At 34.7% G+C, this 18,082-nt stretch overlaps 1 protein-coding gene across 3 annotated transcripts in view; it reads left to right on the top strand.

Moving 5' to 3' along the window:
• Positions 1–18,082, top strand: part of LOC149807158 (microtubule-associated serine/threonine-protein kinase 2-like) — a 346,090-nt gene that overhangs the window by 228,828 nt on the left and 99,180 nt on the right. For all 3 annotated transcript variants that reach the window (XM_089962846.1, XM_089962854.1, XM_089962861.1), the window contains one exon: positions 1,615–1,697. In XM_089962846.1, the coding sequence (XP_089818972.1) occupies positions 1,615–1,697 (83 nt within the window). The remainder of the gene's footprint in view (positions 1–1,614; positions 1,698–18,082) is intronic.

Genomic DNA, 18,082 nt, shown 5'->3' with positions numbered 1-18,082 from the left:
AGGCACTGAGGTGGGGCATGTTTCTAGTTAATATGATTTTTAGTGACCAATAAGTAGATAAGTATGCATGACAGCATTTGGAGTTTGATTCAATTCACTGAGTAACTGGTTGGGGGCAGATGAGAAAGAAAATCAATATCTAATGAAAGATTATACCTTGCAGGTTTGTTGCAGATTTTTAGTTTTTGCAAGGATAAGACACAACATACTGCTACCTCTGTATAATGTTCTTTTGTTAAGGATAAGACAACACTCTTTTACCTCTGTATAATGCTGATTTATTAAGGATAAGACACAGTACACTGCTACCTCTGTATTATGCTGTTTTATCAAAGATAAGACACAGCACACTGCTACCTCTATATAATGCTATTTTATCAAAGATAAGACACAGCACACTGCTACCTCTGTATAATGCTGTTTGATCAAAGATAAGACACAGCACACTGCTACCTCAGTATAATGCTGTTTTGTAATGGACAAGACTCAACACATTGTTACCTCTGTACAGTGCTGTTTTATTAAGGATAAGACACAACACACTTCTACCTCTGTGTAATGTTGTTTTAAGGATAAGTCACAACACACTTCTACCTCTTTATAATGCTGTTTTTTAAGGATAAGACACAACACTGCTACCTCTGTATAATGCTGTTTTGTCAAGGATAAGACACAACACACTTCTACCTGTGTAACGTTGTTTTAAGGATAAGTCACAACACACTTCTACCTCTGTCTAATGCTGTTTTTTAAGGATAAGACAACACACTTCTATCTCTGTATAACGCTGTTTTTTTAAGGACAAGACACAACATACTTCTACCTCTGTATAATGCTGTTTTGTCAGGGATAAGACAACACTTCTACCTCTGTATAATGCTTTTTTTATTAAGGATATGACACAACACTTATACCTCTGTATAATGCTTTTTTGTCAAATATATGATATAACACACTTCTACCTCTGTATAATGCTGTTTTGTCCAGGATATGATGCAACACACTCTTACCTGTGTATAATGCTGTTTTGTCAAGGATAAGACACAACATACTTTTACCTCTGTATAATGCTGTTTTGTCAAGGATAAGACAACTTCTACCTCTATATAATGCAGTTTTATTAAGGACAATACACAACACACTTCTACCTCTGTATAATTCTGTTTTATTAAGGATATGACACAATACACTGCTACCTCTGTATAATTCTGTTTTGTCAAGGATAAGACACAACACACTTCTACCTCTGTATAATGCTGTTCATTAAAGCCATAAAAGTGATGCGCATTTTAAATGAACTCACACAGTGATTTGCTCAACAGGCATGTGGTTATATTGTAGAAAATATATAAAGGGTATTTAGTGTCATGTAAAAGCACATCTTAAATGGTTCTTAGAGACCAAGAACTTACATCAAATGAATTAAATTTGGTAGCAATAATAGAAAAAATGTAACCAGTTTAATGGGATCCATGATGTTACCAATTTTGCAAGTAGGACACAGATATACTGAGAGGTTTAATAGTGATGGATCATTGTACTTTTATCTAGTTTTATTATTAAGTACTCATTGTTTGTTTGATATATTGATTGATTGATTATTTACTTTTTCAGTCGCCATGCAAGGAAATCAAAGTCAATAGTTGGTCCTAACACATCACCAATCCTGCCACAAAGATGCCATTCTCCACAAACTGGTGAGTACTGTTCTCAGATCAGCTCGATTTGGATTCTGAATTCATTTATTTTTATAGGTACATATTTTTGTGGTTTAACACATTAACCCCTGGAGGTTTTTGTCATTTTTGCTTGAAAATCAAGTAGGAAAAACAATTTGAAAGCTATTTTTGAATAGATCTGAAAACACCAAATCCCAGGTGATCTTTCAAAACATACTGCCTAGTTGTGTTAGAAACATCATTTTTCATTGGCTATTTGGCTGCACATGAGCAGAATGGCAAAAGTTGGAGGTTTTTTTTTTTTTTGCTAAACGGAGCCATTATTTTTGTATGGGGACCACTCTTTATTCCAAATGCCCATCTTATCCTACTTTTTGCAAAGGCTCATCTGTCTGTTTGCAGTTCATACCGGTTTGCCTTAGATCTGAGACCCAAAAGTCTAAAATCCAGACACAAAATCAGATTCCGACCATGGGCGAATTTTGGGTAGAAAAAAGTCGGGTTCAAAAAATGAGGGATTTTTATCTGTATTTTGTAGGGCAACTAGATATTCCAGATTATTTGGTATCATTGTAGAGCTACATCTGTCTACCTTTCTATAATACCACCCACTTTAGTATATCATGCATGACCATGACACTACAGAGCTCAGCAGTAGGCTACTACCTCCTGCCACATTAAGTCGTCGCTAGGGGTTAATGTGTTAAATAAACAAGCAAGAAAGCAAGAGCGACAAATTAAAAGTTAATCTCTATCCATGCAACTATTTTGTGAAAATGATTGGCCCTCTGCCATAATTTAAAGAAACCTCGTTCTACACTAGCAAACTGATTGGCAAATAAAGGATTCTCAAATTTGTTGAACTAAAGGTACCAAAATAGCAAGCCTCGTGTGACAATTATTTTCCCCTCTTTGTATATCCGACCTTATTTCCTTTTTGTCAGATCATAAAGCATTTAGAAAACAAGTATTCTGAATTTGTTTCTTGATGACACATTTGCTGCGTTGTATGTATTTTCATTCCTTCTTTTAATTTAACGATGGTAATTACCATTGGTATATACAGCATAAAAGTGTCAGGTGTTCACTCATATAACTTTCAGCATTCGTAGTGATCATTCTTGGGACTGAAGTTAATTGTGGATGATTTTATTGTTGTGGTTTACTTTTTTGTTTATTTTATTTTACGTGAATGTTTGTGAAGAAGCGAATTCTTTATAGTAAAGTAATTATTTCGTCACAACAATAATTCACAGGTGATACAACAGAACATATAGGACTTTTCTTGTTTAGAAGAAATGAAAATTGAAGACATAATGTAATAATTGGGAGTTCTGTGCAAAAAAAGGAAGAATTATGAAATCAGGAGGTAGGCGTGGAGGAACTAAAAAATTGGGAGTTTTTTTCTCCTGGCATGAAAGGTGACAGGTATGGTGTAAGGTCGCTTACATCAAAGCAAACTACAACTCAGCTTTTACGGTATTAGCATCGAACCATATTATTTGTTCGTTGTGTTGTCATACTGGAATTACATTCTAATGAGTTAGGTATTTACAGTTTCAAAGCAAAGTAAAAACATAATCACGGGTGCACTGATACAAAATGTTCAGTGCAATAATGCATAAACAAACAGTAATCTAGTCAAAAGGGAGAGGTAGTTTTACAGCAACTCGCGATTGCTAAATTCTCGTCATCATTTGGTCAAATTATAAACAAATCTAAATTAGGCAGAAACAATAAGAAACAGAAAATTAAATTACTTTTCAAACAGATTTGTACCTTTTCTTTTAATAATCATGCACGTCAACCTCAAGATAAATATACATGTAATTTTTTTAAAATATAACTTTGCCTTAATAAATGCATTTAGAACTTACCTTGTGCGTCTTGAGATGTCTCAGAGTTGTAGGTTGGCTCATATGCAGGTCATGCTGTTTTCAGTGTTTATACCTGTTCATTTTGGAGGTCAGCTTTTACGCGAATCAGCTTTTACGTGAACATGCTTATACACGAGTATATATGGTAGTGAAAGTTCAGCAGGAAAAGTAAATTTCTCACTCTACTTTAAATTGCTCATTTCAAATGGACATTATGAATCAAATAAATTGAAAAGATGAGACATTTTTATGCCATTTTCTGAACTTTCTTTCCATGTGAACACAAAGTAACATTCTGTTCATCATATGCAAACAATCATTGCTTTATTTCAAATAGAAGCTAAAATATTGCCAGTATGTAACTGACTAGAAGAGAAAAGAAACCCCCAGAAATGTTACCAGCCAAGTTCTCAGAAATACCTAAGAAATGAGAACAGGTTGAAATGTTGAGTACGGTATAGCACTATTCCAACCATATAATAAATATTTTGTGTTACTGCAATATACATGGGTGCATAATCATTATCTGTGCTTTTGTATTGTAGTTTTTATATATAGTGGTTATATAAAATGACTTAATTATGCGTATGCATGCCAAGTAAAAAAGTATGTCATTGAAGTAAATATTGTTTGCGACATTAATTCCTTCTGCAATGCAAATAAAAATAAATGTACATCACAGTTTATCCGGTTTGATAGAATTCCCTCTCTCTTACCCCATTTATGATCATACCAAGATCACATATGTGGACTTGCCTAAATCTTAACCCTTCTCTCTTCACTCAACAATCAAAACAGCAAAACAATTATCTTCTAAACTCTAGAATCATTACCTCTTTTTATCACTACCGACTGGGCCCCGAGTGGCTGAGTGGTCTAAAGCGCTCTTCTTTACGGATCACTGCCATCTCACCTCTGTCTGCGTGGGTTCGAGTCTCGGATCCGGCCAATGTGGGTATGTGAGAAAGCTTGCCAGTAGCTTCCCGTGGGTCGGTGGTTCTTTCCGGGGCTTTCTCAGGTTCTTCCTCCACCATTAATACTGGCCGCCATGTATAGCCTATCATGTGCTGAAAAATGGCGTTAAACCCCACAAGAACATTTATCACTACCTGGTTATCATAAATACAAGAGACATTGTACTATATGTTAGCACTAAAGAAATTTTAACTGATTATACCACTAAATATCTGGGAACTTCCAATAGTTAAGGCTGGGACTTCCAAAACAGGGGACCCGGGAGACTTAGTGGTCTAACACGATAGAATTTACTGATCACCTCCATGTGGATTCGAGTCCTGGGCTAGACTAATGGTGGTATGAGAGGAAGCTTGCCAGTAGTGTCCCATGGGTCGGTGGTTCTTACCTGGGTTTTCCCAAGTTTGTCCTCCACCAGTCATACTGGCCTGTTGTGTACTTACAAACTGTGTTAAACCCACAGAAACTTCCAGACCAGTAACCATGAAATGCTGGGCTGATTGGTTCAGGAAATTACTAGAATCCCAGAAATAAATGTGTGACATTGCATATCACAGTGATATTAAATGTTACCTTCCCATCAAATTGGGATTGTTTATAGCAGGGTTTTCTCAAGATAAAAGATACAAAAAAATCCAAGTCCAGTCCCACCTTTACCCAAGTTGACTGCCACCCTGATGAAAATCATAACTGTAGTTTATGCAAAGGTGTGCATTCATTAAATCCTGAACCTCTTTTGAGAGAGAGAGAGACACACACACACACACTATCCCAGGATTCTTGTTTTGCTCCTCACAAAAGTGGTGAACATATAACCCAATGAATTGGTGAAGATTTATACCAAGTCTTCCAGCTGTATATATTTTCTTTGGTTTAAATATATTCTACTTTTTTTCTCTGTGGCACAAAGAAAGTCTCAAGTGATGACGACTACCATCCTCATGTCAAATAGTTTACACGGTTCTGCGAATATAAATATTTTTCTTCATTAGTATTGTATCCACATATAGTTTAACTGTCTGTATTTCTTAATAATTTTCAGGCGTTCAGAACAGAGAGAGAGATAAGAAGAATTTATAAAGACAACCATATCGTCATCCTCAAAATAATTGTTACAAAATTATTTTAATGTTAAATTGATTCGATTGTTTAATAATGCTAGGTCAAGGGAAACAGACTTTACTAATTAACTGTTGTTTATCGATGTATATGCATAATTCAAAGATATATGATAGTATAAACTTTGGGGTGGGGGTGGTGCAAAATAACCTAGAAAGACAATTTCATTTTCTTGTTTCAGAGAAAACATAGATACATTGACAATACAGCTGTTGAATCAGCAAATGTAATAGCGGTCATTTATATAGTTTTAATGTTTGTCAAGTTGCCAATTTTCAGAGAATTTTCTGGGTGGAAGATTCAACAGTCTTACAGAACTGATATATACATGTACTGAAAAAATACAAGCACTTTTACTGTTAAGTCTTATAAATGATAATATTAAAATACATTGGTGATAAACATATATATTGGGTGAAAATACACACACAATGCAAACACAAATAGTTTTCGTGTATGCTGGATTAGGATTCTCTCTCTCATCTGTTAAACAATGATTTTTGGCAGTATAGTATCCTTCAGAAATACTTAAATCAGTTACACTGTTAAGAAACAGAAACAGTAGAACACTTATAATAAGATATACAGTACTGAACATTGTTACCAACATGAGTCTAACAACAAACGTAACAGATAAAGGAAAAATGCAAACTATTAATGTTGTTGGTATAGCAGATAGACATGGGAAAGACAGAGATATTCTGATCAATAGCTTGGCTATGCAAGACAAAACGAGATGAAACGGAAGTCGACACAACTATTAAGAGTTTACATGGGAACATAGCGATTTCAAAATCAGTATATGTATGTATATGTATATATATATATATATATATATATATATATATATATATATATATATATATATATATAAAATCCAATTTGTACGTAATCATTTGTGTTAAGAAGTTTCTCAAAAAACTTAATAAATAAAAAAACTGGGTGATAAAAAGCTGTGGGCCCAGTTGTACATACAAGAATAAACATTCAGTACTAAAAGATGAAAAAAGCTGTGACACTAGTTACACATAAAAGAACCAACACATAACACCAAATGGGTGATAACATGGTGTGGGACTAGTGGCACATACAAGAATCAACATATAACACTAAATGGGTGATAACATGATGTGGGATTAGTTTGCACATACAGGAATAAACATTTGACACCAGATGGATGAAAAAAACTGTGGGACTAGTGGTACATACAAGAATCAACATTTATCACCAAATGGGTGATACAAGAGCTGAACATAAATCGAAGTTAAACAGCGAATGAATGATATGTAACCAATGTAACTATTATGTTGATTACATATATTGAATTTATTCCATACATCAACGAACACCAGTTAATTTAATTAGCAATGTCTGTAAGCTCCCTTTGTACTATGAATGATTTAAAAATTATTAATAAACAGACATTTTATCTTCATGTGGGGAGCATGGGCCTACATAGGGGCAAGGGGGATGCACTTGACCTTCCTCTGCCAATTTTACCTCTAAACATGTTTTGGTCTGCATCTGTAAAACATCATGGCTGGCCACTTCATGTTTGCCCCCACCCTCTCCGAAAATATTTCTGGTGGGGATGAATCTGGTTACACTTGACAATGAAGAAAAATGTTAAGATTGGCAGAGTCATGTAGCTTATTTGACAAGGGGAAGATAAGCATCATCACTTGGGAGTTTTTGGTGCCACAGAAAACAAATTATATTCAAGCAGAAGAAAATATACACAGATGGAAGACTTGATATAAAATCTTCACTTACTCAAAGGGTTATATGTTCACCAATATTATGGGTAGTAGTACATATGACATTGAATTTGATATTTTAGTGATCTGTAAAGTGTTGTCTTCATATGAAATCTCCAATCTCCAAGTTAAATAATTAACAAAGTCAGTAAGGTTTTCTCTTAACCAAAGATTGTTATGCAATTAAATGTTATTTATTGAGAATATATTTTGCGATAATTATTCATCATTATAAACTCTCTCTCTCTGTCTCTCTCATTTACTAGAATGATTGCACATAGACTTTCTTTCCTCATGTTTGTAGATATCTTGTTACAGAAACTGGTGGAGATCGCTGTTTAGATTAGATGTATGTAGTGTGTAATCTGTTTGACAGGGTGGGGATAATAAAGACTAAATCTGATTACTCAGTTTAAGTCAACCAAATAACTTTTGTCAAAGGACTACAGTTTTACCCCTTTGCGCGCCTGCGAAAGTTTCGTTATTGCTCTTTGTTATAAAGAAGTTCTCACATCATATAAGGATGAAAGCACAGCGTATAAAAAAGTTTGCACATCATATAAGGATGAAAGCATCCCATATAAAGAAGTTTGCACATATAAGGATCAAAGTACTGTATATGAAGAAGTTTGCACATCATATAAGGACGAAAGCACATATAAGGACAAAAAGCGCAGTATATAACGATGTTTGCACATTATGTAAGGATGAAAGCACATCATATAAAGAGATCTGCACATCATATAATGCAAATTATCATCTTAAGACAGCTCTAGCATTCCATACAATAATGTTGACATCATAGGTCTAGGTAGGCACAGACAAGGGTGGTTACAGAATCATGGGAGATGCAGTGTGTTGAAGGAAAGTGGGAAGACATGAAGTTTTCATTGGATGTAAACAGTGCCAGGAGCATTAATGTGTGCACAGTGAATGTTTTAAGAGGTACCCCTCTCAACTGTGTAATTTGATAATGTGGATTTCATTCATGTTTTATATATAAATATGCAGATATTGGATTTTTGTTGTGGCATTCAAGGCAGTTTATATGATTGGAAAATTTCTTGTATATGATGGGATATGCGAATACCATATGTACTCACTTATTAGTCGAGTAAAACTACAAACAGCAAAGATCCTGGTCTGCCATAGCATAATGTGCCTGCAGATCAGAGTTTGTATATATTGTTCTACTAAACAAATTGCCCAGACTAGGATCTGCTGGAGTATTATGTGATGGCAGATCTGGGTCTGTCTAGTTTGCATTGGGACTTACAAGCAAGTATAGACGATATGTGAATGTGGAAATATATCAGTAACAGACAGTCTATACAAAGTAAGCTGTTCCTGTTTCATTAAAATCAAGCAATCAATAATGAAATAATGAAAATAAATATAGGATTGTTTTACTGCCATTTAATGTAATCGGGCAATATGATAGTCTAGTATTCAGCCTAGCAACCAGCCTCAGTATTAAGAGCATGACATCATAAAACTATGCTTAGTGAAACTGTACAACAGCTGTAGTAGATAAAGGGTTGATGGAAAATCATGTCAGCATAGGTAATCCAAGAATATCAGAGAGAGTTTCGATACTACTCTTTAAAAAGAAGAAATGGTCATATCTTGGAAGTTCTTTTTGGCCAGTAGTGCATCAGACACTTTGTTGAGTTTATTGTATATTGCAAAAACAAGCTTGTTAAATTTGTTCTCAATCTAACTTAGAAAATACTTTTGTAAATTTCACTGTTTTATTTATATATTATTTTGGTTGAAAGTTTAATAACATAGCCAGGGTAGTTCAGTTGATAGGGTGTTGGACTTGTAATCCAAAGATTGGACAGTTGATAGGGTATTGGACTTGTAATCCAAAGATTGGACATTTGATAGGGTGTTGGACTTGTAATCCAAAGATTGGACATTTGATAGAATGTTGGACATGTAATCCAAAGATTGGACATTTGATAGGGTGTTGGACTTGTAATCCAAAGATTGGACAGTTGATAGGGTGTTGGACTTGTAATCCAAAGAATGGGCATTTGATACCCACTCATTCCAGCTCAGACCAACTGCTTCATTGCACCCTTGAAGAAGGCATTTAACTCCTTTATCTTCAGCATGCTATAGCCAGTAGTGTGTTTAAAGTGCTGTTAAAGACAATAAACAAAGATGTGACTATTTTTAACATTAAAAGTTTTTACAACTCTACACTCACTTCTTCCTATTTTGAAACCACTTCACCCTGTTCTGATTTGGTACAGAAGTTGCTTTATGTAAAATTTGAATTAGCATGGACCCATGAACTTTAACAATCTATCTTTTATTTCACCTATCCATCCATCCATCATGGCTGTAATCAAGTTTTACATTTAAGTCACTTTTCAAGCACTGTGTGTTGGGCATTTGTATTTCTTGAGCACATTTCTAGTTTGCTTGAATTTCTGTTGTTGAGACCATGAATTAAATATGTTTGGGATTGATCTTTTATCACTGAAATGAGTTAAAGGATTTAACTTAATTTAAGGAATAAAAGCCTGATTGTACAATTTTACACTCAGTAAACAAAATAATAATTTTGCAGCAGTGGATTCCTGACTAACCTAAAATAATTCTTGATGAGATGAAAAATAATAATATTAAGTGCCATCACAGTCCCAGTAGATACATACTGACATGAAGAAAACATTGGAAAGTAAAAGTAATTCTAAATTGCTTTTTTAAATGAAAGACAAATATAAGAAATATTATAAACAAGTTCAAGTAATGGTAGACTGTACATTTTTCATTGACCTGTGACAAGCCAGATATTATTACATGTATTAAGATGATGTGAAACAATGCAAACATGTAATCCTTATGGAACCCATAAAGCTAGCTAAATCCAGTAAATTTTTTTGTGTTACTGTGCAACATAACAAGATAGCATTAATATCTGTCACTATAATATATACTTCACCCATAATATTTCTTATGATTTATTATGAAATGTTGGTGCAGGTTTATCTTACCGTATTGGACATATGGCAGTGCATCAGTTGTGTGTTTGTATTTCAAGTGGTAATATTAGTTATTATACAATATTATCTTTAAAATAACAGTGAAAGGTGGGAGGAGTCTTGTATTTCTCAAGATTAGTAGCAACAAAGTTAAGGAAATTAATTTTAAAATCATATTAAAAGAAGTTAATAGGTATTGTCAATATTGCTATTTTATGAAACTCACAGATACAGTGTTTGGTTGCTGGGGTGGCTTTATTGGTAGAATATTAGATTGGTGAACCAAGTGTCTCAAGTGCACTACCTGTGCCAGCTTTACCAGGTGATAAGGCTGCTATATTCCATATATCTGCTTGTAATTACGAATGGTAATTGAGGAAGGGCAGATAATTTTTAACAAGATGATAGTGGTGAGTCAGATTAGTGATATTATCACCAGTAACAAAGTAAGGAAAATGTACCATAATTGACCCTACTTGACACATACACATTGCATTCTGAATAGAGCCAAATCTGCTGTTATTCCATACACATGCAAGTTGTACACTTTTTTGCATGAAATAACTTGTAGAAATAATTGTTCTGCAGATCTGGGTCTGTGCTGTTTGGATGTGTATAACATGGGTAAATATGGTAATTACTTTGAGCAGAAAAGGGGATATCCACATAATGGTCTTAGACATCCACTGTACTAGTTGTAATTGTAACAACACCAGTTGATCGTGAGGTATGTGGTAGTGGGCATTATCATAGCCAAGAGAGTCTCTGTATGACCTTCTATTGTTTTCTCCAGTAGAAACTTGTTCATGACCTTGTCATATCTCTCCATACAGGAAGGTCTGCTTGCAGATGAGGTTTCATTATAGTATAATATTTTATATTTTGTATGTTCTGTTTAATGCATATGCACATGTTCTGGGCTTGGAACTTTGATTTTCAGAATAAGTCAGTTTAAGTGGCAAACCAAATTTATCACATTGTGCTGTATAATACTGTATACTGATATAGTGTACAGTACAGATGGCCTCAAAAGTAGATCCGGTCCTGCAACTAATTGTAACTAACTGAATTACCTTTTCTAAACACTGTCCTCCTCCTCCTCATCCTGCTCCTCCTCCTCCTCCTCCTCCTTCTCCTCCTCCTCCTCCTTCTTCTTCTTCTTCTTCTTCTTCTTATTATTATTATTAGTATTATTATTTCCTGTAAACACAGTAGCAATTCATAGGGGAGGTGATTAAGAAGTTATTTTTATTAATTAATAGACTAATTAGTCCTTGATTGTAATGTGGCATGTTTAATGAACGCCTGTAGTGATGTTATTTCCTTCTTGAAAGAGTAATGTATTTGCAGACTGATTAAAATGAAATCTCCACTGTACAAGTTGCACAGTGAAGATTTGATTTTAAATTAGATTGAATGTATTTAAAGGGTCAAACCTTTATTGGTTTCCTTAGTGCTTCTTTAGTGCTTCCATCAACTTTGAGTGGAAAAAAAATTACATTAAACTTAGTCCTCCGAGGATATTGTTTTAGTGATATGAGTCATTATAAAAATAAAAATTAACAAAGACAGTAACCTATAGCCCCTGTGTATACATCCTTTTGAAAATGTATGCATTGTAGTCAGCATTATGGAGTTGAAAGTTAAATGGTTGGGATGATTAATGAGACCATTGCAGATTATATAATGCTACTTTTTTGTTGGAACTTCAGACAACTTGAACAGGATGGAGTCAAACTTGTCCAAAGCAAGTACAAACAATGACATTTTGCTTCATGTTAACGATCATTTTAATTATTAGAGTTTGCAAGCCATCATTTTTTATATCTAGTGGTCTTGCACCTAGAGAGCTTGACACTGGGATGGCCTGTTGTCCATTATCCATTAACATCAGTTTGTTATGACTAGTTATAATGACATAGCTCAGACATCCAATATGGCCACTACTGTAACCATCTTGAATTATTATTACTACTACTCCTGAGAGGGTGGTCATATCCATCTGGGTGTTTCACTAGACTTCTTATGATGTCTAATTGGTACAAAATGAAAATGGTGCTGATGGAACATCCAATATTTCAGCAATAGCAGCCATCTTGAAAATCTTGTTATTGCTTCATTCATATGATGTCTAGCTGGTCCTAAATGAAAACAGTTTCACTTTAACATACACTGTGACCACCACAGTGGCTGTCTTGAAAATCTTGTCCCTGCTTCTTCCTGAATGGTTGTTTATTTCAACATGGAGTTTTCACTAAATGATTTTTCAATTACCGGTATATCTAGTTGATTCTAAATGAAAATGGTGTCAATCACATCCAATGTGTCCACTTTGGCAGCCATCAGGAAAATCCAGAAAATGGAAAGCTGTAGTGGCATGGGTTTTTACCAGAAGACTTCTTATGATGTCTAGTTGGGTTTAAATGAAAGTGGTGCCTCCCAGAACATATAGTATCTTGAAAACATTGTTATTGCTAATCCATCTGAATTAATGGTCATATCAGCATGGGTTTTTCACTAAAAGATTTCATATGAAGTCTAGTTGGTCCTGCATGAAAATTGTGCCAGTTGGACATCTGATACGGCCACCAGAGCAGCCAATTTGAAAAACTTGTTCCTGCTACTCCTACTGAACAGAAAGTCATACCAGAATGGGATTTTCACTGGAAAACGTTTCATTTGCACAGTTTTTATAGAAGACAAACTAGACACAATGAGTGATAGAACTTTAAGGATTATATGGGATTTGATTCACAATGCTGCAAGTTTCTTTTTAATTTTCACTTTGTATTCTTGGGAAATAAATTATTTATTGAATTTTACAAAACTTTTTTGTTTTACTTGTCCTGTTACTTAGTTTCAAGTTGTATTGTTGTAACACAGTACAGCATCAGTCCCTCTGAGGGATTCTTGTTCTGTTTTCAGAATTATTGTATTATTTGATTAAGTATTGCAGTATATCACAGCGTGTTTTTCACTTAAATACTTAAACCAAGTTTTCACCTCAACTAATTGAGGCACAAATTAAAATGACTGGATGGCCAGAAAGAACAATAAAGCTGATGGTGAGATTATTTCATATTGAAATTGGGTTGCACCAGTACTTTTATAATGTGATATACAGTGAAACCCCACTGTAATGTGATAATTGGGGTCCAAAATATTGGATCCCATTAATGCGGGGTTTTTAAGTATTTTACTTTTTTCAGAGAACAACTCATTGGCAGGTATACATATATTCATGTATAATGTATATGATGAATAGGGTATCACACCATTTACTATCGTGCTGTTGTGGCATGCAGTTCATCCATAATGCATGTAATTCTATTGAAAATATTTTTATAAAAAATAGAAAATTAATAACAAGTTCATAAACAAACACCATACCCATGTAAAACCCGAGAACTAAGTGCAGTAGGTCTTCAATGGTCACAAGTCACTTTCATAAAAAAAACATTAAGCTGAATACTTGTACAATTTCATAACCTTTCAATTTCCAGCTAATAAAGCAGACATTATTTACTGGTCAACTGATTGCGTCTAATAATACCGCCAAGCCCAGCAAACATGTTGGCGGCTTTCATTTTTTTATGTTTATTAAATTGTGCGAATTCTTTATCAACCACTGCGTTGTCTGCTACTTGGTTGTGTATGCAGTCAAAGAAGAAATGTCGGCTGTTGTTTGAGCAACAATTGTAGACATAATTAATTGAAAACAATCACAAAGATGACTTACTGGCTTTACTCATGGATCAGTAATAAGTTGTTGTTGTTGTTGTTGTTGTATGTTTTAATGCCATTTTTCAGCACAAGATAGGCTATACATGGTGGCCAGTATTAATGGTGGAGGAACAACCCGGGAAAACTCCGGAAAGAACGACCGACCCACAAGAAAACTACTGGCAAGCTTTCTCACATACCCACATTGGCCGAATCTGAGACTTGAACCCACACAGACAGATGTGAGATGTCATTGATCCATAACAGAGAGCGCTTTAGGCCACTCAGGGTCCCCAGTAATAAGTAACATTTCCGATATTCTTTATTTTGGCATAACACTTCAAGAACCTGGTGAAATTGTTAAATTTCAGAAGCTATGCCATGATCGTATTATATTAAAATTCATATACAAACTCTTCCCCAAAATGATAATAAATATTTTGCACACTATTTCTTGTACTTAAATAAAAAAATTCCCGGTACAAGAAAAATACACGTACATGTATTTAAAATTTCAGGAACCACACTGTGATCATGTTATATTCGAATTCATATGCAATCTCTTCCCCAAAATTATAATAAATTTTTTATACACTATTTCACGTACTTGGACCAAAAAATATTTTTTCATCTGCGAATGAATATACGAAATGTTGGGAGCCATGCCATGACCACATTATATCCGAATTCGCGTTATTGCGGGGCACGGTATAGCGGGGTCGCAATGTATTTTTATGCATTGCTTAATATTGCAATATACATTGTGCAAAATATTATTGAATGTGCAAAACTAATAAGCTTCCCCCACTATAACATGACTCATTATAATGCAATTCCAGATATAACACGATACTGCTTTGGGTGTATGTGTGTGATTTGGAGTTTTAATGTAGCTTTAACAATTTTTCAGTCATATAGCTACGATGTCTGCAGTGTGACAGTTTATATTGATGTCTGGCACTGGGGCATCATGCCGCAGACATGTAGCATGATGTCCCACCCAGTATCATTATCCTGACACCAGGCTGACCAGTCCTAACACTAACCTCTTAATGCTGAACGTCAAGCGAGGCAGCTGTTAGTAACATTTTTGTAGGTTTTTGGTGTGACTTGGCCAGGGATCGAACCCACGACCTCCCGCATCCGAGGCGGACGCTCTAACTACTAGGCCACTGGAGCGGTTGATACTGCTATGGACCCAATGACCAAAATCATATCAGTGTATAACAATAAGAGTTGAAAGAAAACCAGGTGAAACTTAGTCTTATATTTTCATTTACTTTACAAAACATCAATATTTAAAATAATATTTTTTGTCCCAATATACCATGGTTCTGTATAATATGCTAATCTCAATATATCACAATTCTCATTATAATGTGATTTGATACATATAGCAGTCAACAGTTGTGGCTTTATATACCTTCCAGTAGACCACTGCAAATGCTTCTTTTTTTCCAAGGTTGTGTCCTTGATGTCAAGAAGTACACCTTTTGCCTAATTTTTATTATAATCAAATAAGTTGTCATTTAATGTGCATGAAAGTTGGAAAAATACAAGGTCCCATTCTTTCCTTTCTCCATGTATGAATATTGTACCAGATTATGCCCCTGGGTGGGGTCATAGGGGCAGAAGGTAGGACATTATTATTATTAATAATAGTAGTAATATTTTAGCAGGGTCTTGTCCAATTCAGTGGATATGTGGTAAATGTAATCAAATTCCGAAGTATTGCCTTGGTTTTGTACCGCTCCTGCTCCTCTGATCATTTCTTTGAATGCAGCCATTGGGTGCAAGAAACTGTGATACTGTTTTGGGGGTAATAATTTGTTGCACCCAGATGCCAATTTGGAATATATATTAACAGCATAACAAATTCTCATGCATTTATGCATTTATACCACTGCTCATGCTCCTGGTTTGTTCATGGTGCTATGCCCTTTTAGTCATTAACAGCGGGGAGTGGGGTGGCAAGGGGAAACCACTAGATTCCTTAAATCAGATTCTTTCTCTGTGTGTGTGAGTGTGTGTTTAACTGTGTCACTCCAATGTTACTGTTATTGTAGTGGTGTTAAGTATTATTGACTAATTAATTGGTACATAAAAACAAAATTGGAAAATATGTATGACCTACTACTTACCTCTTGGCTTAAGGATTGGCAAGACTAATAAGCCAGAATAAATGTATATAGGCAACCTCGCGAGTACACATTCACAATCTGGATTTCCACCTTCGTTGTAGGAAGTGCATGAAGAATGAATTTGGAGTCTTTGAAAGGTCTGACATCTCTTATTTATATTTTCAACAGCAATATTTGATTTCACTCTATAGAAGGCATGAATGCGGCATCTTTTTTTTTAGAGAGCTGAATTGTAAACAAGAGTTTGGCATTTATAACATGTATATGCTGAATATCCAGTTCATCAATTCTCCCATCCCTGTCCAAATCTGACAGTGGTTTATATGTTTGAACCTTTTATGAATTGAGTATTGACACTATAGGATCATCAGCCAATGTGTGTATGTCTGTCTTCTCATCATTTATTTAATTTAGCTTCCTCCTGGCAACATGCATACCACTGTCCTAAATAATTACATTAGCAGTGATGAATTAGAGCCATGGAAGTTTTATTGTAATTCAGGTTAATTAACCTGCATATGTGGATTTCTGTGAGACTAATTTCGTCTGTGACCATTCTAGTGAATGTAATATTTAGTAATGTGTTGTTTTAGTGGAAGGAAACGTTATTTCTTGCTGTGGTCATATGAATTTAGGAGAAATATAACAAGTGCTAAAAGGAAATATAATGTTCTTGTTCCACAGTTACGGAAAATAATTCTGACACTGCAGACTGTGAGTAGTTAGGTACTGGACCATACAGTTCTTTCATGGATGCATAAACTTGGTGAGGATTTTTATCGGCAGTGATGGTATGAAAATTTCACCCAGTTAAAATGACAATAATGTAACATTTTGAAGGCTGTGATCCATTCCTTGGTATAATATTGTAGAAGGCCATGATACAATAGTCCTTGGTATAATATTTTATTACTTAAAGATATTATTCTTTTCAAAGATTTCCTGCTAGATGTTCCTTTCTTCATCGGATGAACATGTAGCTGGTTCAATTTCCTGGTATTTGAAATTTTATATTGCTGCTTAAACTGTAATCGCATCATGCTACATTCTCAGCTGTATTCATTGAAATGGATTTAATAGACTGTGTACCAAATGACCAGAAATAGTAACATTATTTTATACTGATGTCATCTTCACAGAATTACCACTTAGCCTCATCTTCATATGTTAATAATCCCATCTTAAAAACTTTGTGTGACGATACAGGCGACATGGCTGTCTGTTGATAATGGATAAATTGTACATTGTTTGATGCATTTCCTGATGCCTAGAGGACAAAACAAGTTTATAATGACTGCTTATGAATATTCATTTGGATTACATTGTGGTGGTGTAGTGCCTGCGTGACTGAAGCTATTTGAACTTACTGTGTAATCTAACACACTGACTGCTGAAACTGTATTACAGATCAGATGGCAGTAGCAGACAAAATTTATTCTGGTATCTGGTCATATAGCCAGAAAGTATCATGTAATAAGCAGTCATAAGTCAGTTGAATTGAAGACAAGATTGTGATTCAGAGTGGAATTTGTAAATATTAATATAATAACACATGGTAAGAATAACAAAATACTGGATAAAACAGTGACAAGAATTCATGTGTGATTACTGAATATATAATCATAAGTATTAATTCTGGGAATTGAAGCTGTAACAATGATTCAGAACTTCATAACAGTTGGAAGCTGTTGAGAGTCAAAAAACACTTTCTTCATGTTAACAATGGCTTCCCTGTCAGGAATTTTTTTACCATACTCGTAAAATTAAAGAACCTTGATGGTGAAAAGACTTGATTGCATCAATTTCAACATATGA

The sequence above is a fragment of the Sinohyriopsis cumingii genome, chromosome 1, assembly GCF_028554795.1.
Source record: "Sinohyriopsis cumingii isolate HCF-2022 chromosome 1, ASM2855479v2, whole genome shotgun sequence".
NCBI classification, from domain to species: domain Eukaryota; kingdom Metazoa; phylum Mollusca; class Bivalvia; order Unionida; family Unionidae; genus Sinohyriopsis; species Sinohyriopsis cumingii.
Note: the sequence above shows the minus strand (reverse complement) of the source record. Positions and strands in the feature narration are given on the sequence as shown.